Below are 8986 nucleotides of genomic sequence, written 5' to 3' on the forward strand. Positions count from 1 at the left end.
GCCCCACGTCCACCTGGACCCAGTGTAGACAGGAGGAGACCCTGCCCCACCTCCACCTGGACCCAGTGTAGACAGGACCTCTGGGGTTCAGGGGTGTATCCCGCACCCTCGTTCCAGAACGATTTAACCCGCCCGGTAATGTCACTGTCCGCTGCAACACGACGCACTGCCTCGTACGGTGGAAACAGCCCAGGACCTATCAGAAGCTGTCATACTTGGACTTTCAGTACCAGCTGGACGTCCACAGAAAGGTCGGTGAGAGCTCCCCGGGCCTGGGCGTCAGGAGGGAGGCGTACGGGACACGCAAACAGAGGAGCCTGGGAATCCGGGGGACGTGGCCTGGGGGAAGGATGGGTGGATGGTAAGCGCTGACCCTGGGGCGAAGCAACCTTGAAGGAAGTTGCAGGAGGATGGACCAGGATGATCCTGCAACCGTGGAACCAGGAAGTGGACCGGGAGGTGTGGAGGATGAGGCAACAAGCAAGGGAGAGCCTCTGCTCCATCTGCAGCTGGATGCAGTGTAGACAGAAGGAGACCCTGCCCCATGTCTACCTGGACCCAGTGTAGACAGGAGGAGACCCTGCCCCACTTCCACATAGAGCCAGTGTAGACAAGAGAAGACCCTGCCCCACTTCCACATAGACCCAGTGTAGACAGGAGGAGACCTGCCCCACCTCCACGTAGACTCAGTGTAGACAGGAGGAGATCTTGTCCCATAACCACCTGGACGCAGTGTAGACAAAAGGATACCCTGCCGCATGTCTACCTGGACCCAGTGTAGACAGGAAGAGACCTGCCCCACGTCCACCTCCATCCAGTGTAGACAAGAAGAGCTCTTGTCCCACAGCCACCTGGACCCAGTGTAGACAGGAAGACACCTGCCCCACATCCACCTCCATCCAGTGTAGACAAGAAGAGCTCTTGTCCCTCAACCACCTGGACCCAGTGTAGGCAAGGAGAGCCTACTTCGTGTCTACCTGGATGCCGTGTAGACAGAACACCCTGCCCCAAGGCCAGTGGGACCTTTCTGGATGGATTACAGGAGGATATCTGGCCAGGAAGAATCCTGTGTTTGCAGCTCCTCATCCCACCTGTCTTGTAGATTCGGGGTGTGTGGAGGGAGACCCGCCTGCCACTCCGCAGGGACACCAAGGGAGACACTGTGTGAACCATGTAAAGGGTTTTAGAGATGGGAACAGTGAGCCTTGTATTGTGTTTTGTTCTGTTTCTAGAATACCCAGCCTGGCACTGAAAACCTACCGGTAAGTGAAACCACGGACCCTACTGAAGACCCTCAGTGTAACCCTACAGTCCCCAACTCACCACACCTGGCGTAACCCTACAGTCCCCTAGTCACGACGCCTGAGTAACTCTACCGTCCCCTACTCACGACCCCTACAGTCCCCTACTGACGACCTCCAGCATAACCCTACAGTCCCCTACTCACCACACCTGGTGTAATCCTACAGTCCCCTACTCACAACCCCTACAGTCCCCTACCCATGACCCGTGGTGTAACCCTACAGTTCCCTACTCACCACCCTGGCGGAAACCTACAGTCCCCTACTCATGACCCGTACGGTCTCCGACTCACCACACCTAGTGTAACACTGTACAGTCCCCTACCCATGACCCCTGGCATAACCCTACTGTCCCCTACTTATGATCCCTAGCATAACTCTACATGACCCCCAGCGTAACCCTACGGTCCACCCACGACCTATGTCTACCTGGACGCAGTGTAGACAGGAGAAGACGCCGCCCCACCTCCACCTAGACCCAGTGTAGACAAGAAGGAGAGCCGGCCCCACGTCTACCTGGATCCAGTGTAGACAGCAGAATACTCTGTCCCACATACGGTTGAACCACTCACAACCCTAGTGTCACCCTACAGTCCCCTATTCACCAACCCAGGGCAACCCTACAGTCTAGGTTTACAGGACTCTTACTGCCAGTGTTACCCAGGGGTGGACAGGATGGGGCGTGACCCTGAACCACAGGAGAAGATCTCACATGGGTGAGGTGCCCTCTCGAAGTTCTTACTGGGCGGGACCCGCTCTTGGCCTCGACCTTCATGTCCGAACAGTTGGAATATGAATGCTCAGCCTGTTCTACTGATTTTCCCATTTTATTCCTCTTTCTTCTCAGTGGGTTAAGAATATATTCCAGTGACTGTCTAAGGAGACTATGTCTCCCTCTAAAATGCTTTTAGACTGAGTTCTGTTGCCGGATATTTACCAAGTCTCCTGGCCACTCTGACCCTCAGTATCCTCCCTCTGTCCAATGAGTATGCTGGACTTGGGGATCTTAACATCCGTTTTGCTAAACTATCCGTCTGAAGGTCTGTGAATATCAGTTGTTGTTCCTGAATCATTTATTTATGTGTGTATTTATTTTTGAGATGGAGTCTCGCTCTGTCGCCCAGGCTGGAGTGCAGTGGTACGATCTCGGCTCACTGCAACCTCCACTTCCCAGGTTCAAGCGATTCTCTTGCCTCAGCTTCCCTAGTAGCTGGGACTACAGGCACCCACCCCCACACCTGGCTAACAATTTCTGCTTCAAAAAATAAAATTTTAGCCAGGCACAGTGGCTCACGCCTGTCATCCCAGCGTCTTGGGAGGCTGAGGCGTGCGAATCACTTGAGGTCAGGAGGTCAAGACCAGCCTGGCCAACGTGGAGAAACCCTGTCTCTACTAAAAATACAAAAATTACCCATGCCTGGTGGCAGGCGCCTGTAATCCCAGCTACACGGGAGGCTGAGGCAGGAGAATCACTTGAACCCAGGAGGTGGAGGCAGGAGAATCGCTTGAACCCAGGAGGCGGAGGTTGCAGTAAGCCCAGATCATGCTATTGCATTCCAGCCTGGGTGATAGAGCGAGAGTCTGTCTAGAATAGAATATAATAGAATAGACCAGACTAGACTAGACTAGACTAGACTAGAATAGAATAGACTAGATAGAACAAACTAGACTAGAATAGACTAGAATAGACTAGACTAGACTAGAATAGACTAGAATAGACTAGAACAAACTAGACTAGAATAGACTAGACTAGACTAGACTAGACTAGAATAGACTAGACTAGACTAGACTAGAATAGACTAGAACAAACTAGACTAGAATAGACTAGACTAGACTAGACTAGACTAGACTAGACTAGAATAGAATAGACTAGAATAGACTAGACTAGAATAGACTAGAACAAACTAGACTAGAATAGACTAGACTAGAATAGAATAGACTAGAATAGACTAGACTAGAATAGACTAGAACTAGAACTAGACTAGAATAGACTAGACTAGAACTAGACTAGGATAGACTAGACTAGACTAGACTAGAATAGAATAGACTAGAATAGACTAGACTAGAATAGACTATAATAGACTACACTAGACTACACTAGACTAGACTAGAAAAATAAAATAGCCTACATCACCCAAATTTTCCCAAGTTGTCTCCCACCCAAATACTAATGAGGCTTGACTCTGCTTAGCTTCCAAGACTCGATCAGAGCAGGTGCATTCAAAATGGTAGAAAAAAAAAAGAAAAAAAGGAGAAAAATTTAAAAGACAAAAGAACGAAAAAGACAACCTTTTCCTCCACGCAGAAGACACCGATCTCTAACTTTCTTTTTTCCTCCCAAGATCAACGTTTCTGGTGACTTGGAAAATAGATACAACTTTCCAAGTTCTGAACCCAGAGCAAAACATGCTGTGAAGATCAGAGCTGCAGACGTCCGCATCCTGAACTGGAGTTCCTGGAGTGAAGCCGCTGAATTTGGTAAGCGCTGGGCGGAGGTAAGGGACGTCTGTACCGTCTGCCACCACCTCGGAGCAGGCGCAGAGGTCAGCGGCTCTGTCCTGGGCGCCGAGATTGAGTTGAGAACATCGCTAAGAACAGTGTCAGGCTGTGAGTTTATCGCTGAGGCTCGAAAGAAGGAGAGGGTCTCGTGCTCGGTCCCACAACATTGCTTTGCTGACGTTTATTCAGGATGGATGAGCTACGCTCCCTTAATAACCAGAGAAGGGCCAGGCAGGGTGGCTCACGCCTGTCATCCCAGCACTTTGGGAGAATGAGGTGGGCGGATTACGGGAGGTCGAGAGTTTGAGACCAGCCTGGCCAACATGGTGAAACTCCATCTCTACTAAAAATACAGAAACTCGGCCGGGCGCGGTGGCTCGCACCTGTCATCCCAGCGCTTTGGGAGGCCGAGGTGGGCGGATCACGAGGTCAGGAGTTTGAGACCAGCCTGGCCAACATGGTGAAACCCGGCCCATGGCGGTGACGTTCGAACAGCTCACCCACCCTGTGGGTAAAACATGACGCAGGCGGGTGGCCTTTCATCTCAGAGCCATCTTGTTTAGGAACCATAAAAAAGGTGGAGGCAGGTTTTTGCTCGACCCAGTTCGCAGCTTGACCGTTCCCTGTAGCTAAATGCGTCTGGGGTCCTGAAGAAATTTAATTTCGTTTCACACGTCCATCAACCATTCACCGTGGATGCGCACGTGTGTGTCTCTCTAGGCTCCGACGACCGAAACCCCAGCTCTGTGCACATTTACGTGCTCCTGATCCTGGGAACCCTTGTCTGTGGCCTCGTCTTTGGCTTCCTCTTTAAAAGGTAATGTGTGAAACTCATGTCTCTGTCTCTGAGAGAGAGAAACACAGCCTTGGCCGGGCGCGGTGGCTCACACCTGTCATCCCAGCACTTTGGGAGGCCGAGGCGGGCGGATCACCTGAGGTCGGGAGTTCGAGACCAGCCTGACCAACACGGTGAAACCCCGTCTCTACTGAAAATACACAAATTAGCCAGGCGTGGTGGCAGGTGCCTGTCATCCCAGCTGCTCGGGAGGCTGAGGCAGGAGAATCGCTGGAACCCGGGAGGCGGAGGTTGCAGTGAGCGGAGATCACGCCATTGCACTCCAGCCTGGGCGACAAGAGTGAAACTCCGTCTCAAAAATAAAGAAAGAAAGAAAGAGAGAGAGAGAGCAAGAGAGAGAGAGAAACACAGCCTGCAAAGATGTCTGGTGATCCCAAGACCCATCCAGAAAGGTGGCATCCTCCTGTCTCCTGTGGCTTTGCCTCTAAGGGAGGCTCCTTCCTGCCTTTCCCAGCTCCTGGGGGCTCCAGGCGTCCCTGGGCTTGTGGCTGCATCACTCCAGTCTCTGCCTCTGTCTCCACGTGGCCTCCTGCTCTGTGTCTGTGTCTCCTCTTCTGTCTCTTAGGACGCCTGTTACTGGATTCAGGAACCACAGAGATACACACGAAGAATCACCAAATGATGAAAATCTTAAGGAACTAGGTCGGGTGTGGTGGCTGACGCCTGTCATCCCAGCACTTTGGGAGGCTGAGGTGGGCGGATCACCTGAGGTCGGGAGTTCGAGACCAGCCTGGCCAACATGGTGAGACCCCGTCTCTACTAAAAATACAAAATTAGCCGGGCATGGTGGCATGTTCCTATAATCCCAGCTACTCAGGAGGCTGAAGTAGGAGAATCGCTTGAACCCAGGAGGTGGAGGTTGCAGTGAGCCGAGATCGCACCACTGCACTCCAGCCTGGGCGACAAGAGCGAGACTCTGTCTCAAAACAAACACACACAAAATAACCCACCTCCAAGCCAGGAGCCATGCTCCTCAAGGCTGGTGGGATTAAGGCAGGCGTTTCCCCCTGGAGCTCAGCCCTTCAACACCAGGGACCTCAGACTCCCTGAAGCCGCCCACAGCTGACCACCTGTTCTTTTCCCATAGGATCTCCTGTTTTCTCAGTTCCTTTTTTTTTTTTTTTTTTTTTTNTGGAGTCTCACTCTGTCGCCCAGTCTGGAGTGCAGTGGTACAATCTCGGTTCACTGCAACGTCCACCTCCCGGGTTCAAGCAATTCTCCTGCCTCAGCCTCCTGAGTAGCTGGGATGACAGGTGTGCACCACCACCCCGGCTAATTTTTCTATTTTTAGTAGAAACGGGGTTTCACCATGTTGGCCAGGATGGTCTCAAACGCTTGACCTCAAGTGATCCACCCGCCTCAGCCTCCTGAGTAGGTGGGATTACAGGTGTGCAGCATGACACTCAGCTAATTTTTGTATTTTTAGTAGAGACGGGGTTTCACCATGTTGGCCAGGCTGGTCTTGAACTCTTGACCTCAAGTGATCCACCCGCCTCGGCCTCCCAAAGTGCTGGGATGACAGGCGTGAGCCACCACACCCGGCCTAGTTCCTTAATATTTTCATCATCTGGTGATTCTTGGTGAAGTTGTTTTGCGTAGTTGAGCGCAGATACCCCGCATGCAGCATCCCTTGGCACAGGGCGTCGATGGAAGGAACTGTGGCGCCCTGGGGTTCAGTTCACACTTTCTCTCTGTGTCTCCGGTTCTTTAGGGTACAGCGACTGTTCCCGCCAGTTCCACAGATCAAAGACAAACTGAATGATAACCATGATGTGGAAGACGAGGTAGGTAGAGGGCGGGCGGAGCGGTGACCTGCGATGGAGAGCAAGGAACGGGGAGTGTGGGACACGGTCTCTCAGTGTCGACTCTTGCTTCTCCACCAGCTTCGCCACGGGTGTGGCTGGAATCTGTATCCCGCTCCTGGGCCTTCTCCCAGGTCGGGATCAGGGTCTTCTCCTGGGTTGGAGTCAGGGTCCTCTCTGTGAGAAATTTCTCCAGGATCAGATCTCCAGGATGAGCAGAAACTGAGTCAGGCTGGTGGTCAAAACAAGGAAGAGAAGATGGTAGAGATGAGCCAGGCGCGGTGGCTCACGCCTGTCATCCCAGCACTTGGGGAGGTTGAGGCAGGTGGATCACGTGAGGTCAGAAGTTCGAGACCAGCCTGGCCAACGTGGTGAAACCGCGTCTCTGCTAAAAATACAAAAATATTTAGCCGGGCGTGGTGGTGCACGCCTGTAATCCCAGCTACTCGGGAGGCTGGGGCAGGAGAATGACCTGAACCCGGGAGGCGGAGGTTGCAGTGAGCCAAGATCGCACCACCGCACTCCAGCTCGGTGACAGAGCGAGACGAGGCAGAACTAAAGAGACAAGAGACAGAGGCAGAGAAAGATGGAGAGAGATGGAGGAGAGAGAGAGAAACATAGAAGAGAATGAGAAGGAGACACAAAAGAGAGGGAAATACGGGTAGACGGACTGACAGAGAAACAAAGGCAGACACACAGAGAGAGAAACAGAGAGAGGGAGGGAGAAAAGGGGGAGGGCAAGAGAGAGAGAGAGACACAGAGAGGAACACAGAGACATACGAAGAGAAAAAGACAATCAATGGCCGGGCGCGGTGGCTCAAGCCTGTCATCCCAGCACTTTGGGAGGCCGAGATGGGCGGATCACGAGGTCAGGAGATCGAGACCATCCTGGCTAACACGGTGAAACCCGTCTCTACTAAAAATACAAAAAACTAGCCGGGTGAGGTGGCGGGCGCCTGTAGTCCCAGCCACTCGGGAGGCTGAGGCAGGAGAATGGCGGGAACCCAGGAGGCGGAGCTTGCAGTGAGCCGAGATCCGGCCACTGCACTCCAGCCTGGGCGACAGACCCAGACTCCGTCTCAAAACAAAAAAAAAAGACAATCAGAGAGAGATGGAGAAACAGAGACAGACAAACATGAACTAGGCAGGGGCCGGGCGCGGTGGCTCACACTTGTCATCCCAGCACTCTGGGAGGCCGAGGTGGGTGGATCACTTGAGGTCGGGAGTTCAAGACCAGCCTGACCAACATGGAGAACCCTCATCTCTACTAAAATTACAAAAACTAGCTGGCTGTGGTGGCGCACGCCTGTAATCCCAGCTACTCTGGAGGCTGAGGCAGGAGAATCACTTGAACCCAGGAGGCGGAGCTTGCAGTGAGCCGAGATTACACCATTGCACTCCAGCCTGGGCGACAAGAGCGAAACTTTATATCAACAAACAGACAGACAGACAAACAAAAAACACACCACCAAGCCCAGCAGGGAAAGGAGAGAGACAGAGAGGAACAGAGGCACAGAGAGGGGAGAGAGACAACGACAGAGAGACACAGAGACACAAAAAGAGAGAGGGGGAGAGGGACAGATACATACAGGGACAAAGAGAAAAAGAGAAACAGAGAGAGAGATATAGGTGGACTCGAAGAGCGGAGAGAGAGCGAGAGACACACACAAAGAGAGACCAAGGGATGGGAGTGGAAGAGAGAGAGAGGGAGGAAAGAGACAGAGAGAGACAGAGAAAAGAGACACAGAGACCGAGAGAGACAGAGAAGACAGAGAAATGGGACCCGGTCTCAGCGAGAGCCCAGAGAGGGTGAACAAGGGCAAGGAACTGCGTGACGTGCACCCCGAAACCCCACGAACGATCCTCTCCCACCCGCCTCTCTCTGGCTCAGGGACTGCGTCTTATGTTGCGGTAAAAGCCGGCAGGCTGGAAAGTCAGGCCGGAGCTGATGCTGCATTCCAGGGCCAGAACCTTCCTGCATTCTCAGAGTAGGAGATGTCATTTTAAAAGGAAATAAAACTCTTGTCCAGGGAACCCCAGCTTTTATCCTCTAGACCTTTGACGAATTAGATGAGGCCCACCCTGCTCATTTAGACCTTCGACTGATTAGATGGGGCCCACCCTTCCCCTTTAGGCCTTCAACTGATTGGATGTGGCCCACCCTTCACCCAATATACCTTCAACTGATTAGATGAGGCCCACCCTTCTCTCTTTAGACCTTTGACTGATTAGACCATACCCACCATTTTCCTTTAGACCTTTGACTGATTAGATGAGGCCCACCCTTCTCCTTTAGGCCTTCAACTGATTACGTGAGACCCACCCTTCCCCTTTAGACCTGCAACTGATTAGACTATGCCCACCCTTCCCCTTTAGACTTTCAACTGATTACATGAGGCTCACCCTTCCCCTTTAGACCTTTGATTAGATGAGGCCCACCCTTGTCTCTTTAGATCTTTGACTGATTAGACTATGCCCACCCTTCCCCTTCAGACCTTCAACTGATTAGATGAGGCCCACCCTTCTCC

General features: G+C 52.5%; 1 protein-coding gene across 1 annotated transcript in view; it reads left to right on the forward strand.

The window, feature by feature from the left end:
- The window catches only part of LOC108524070 (granulocyte-macrophage colony-stimulating factor receptor subunit alpha-like), a gene marked incomplete at its 5' end in the record, with an annotated part of 10524 nt that extends 3785 nt beyond the window's left edge, over positions 1 to 6739 (forward strand). The window contains 5 exons of the mRNA XM_017864922.1: positions 72 to 251; positions 1233 to 1262; positions 3644 to 3779; positions 4521 to 4617; positions 6368 to 6739. Coding sequence (XP_017720411.1) covers positions 72 to 251; positions 1233 to 1262; positions 3644 to 3779; positions 4521 to 4617; positions 6368 to 6467 — 543 coding nt within the window. The remainder of the gene's footprint in view (positions 1 to 71; positions 252 to 1232; positions 1263 to 3643; positions 3780 to 4520; positions 4618 to 6367) is intronic.
- Between the last annotated feature and the right edge of the window lie 2247 nt (positions 6740 to 8986).

This window comes from Rhinopithecus bieti, unplaced genomic scaffold (genome assembly GCF_001698545.2).
Source record: "Rhinopithecus bieti isolate Rb0 unplaced genomic scaffold, ASM169854v2 scaffold_81686, whole genome shotgun sequence".
Taxonomy (NCBI): Eukaryota; Metazoa; Chordata; class Mammalia; order Primates; family Cercopithecidae; genus Rhinopithecus; species Rhinopithecus bieti.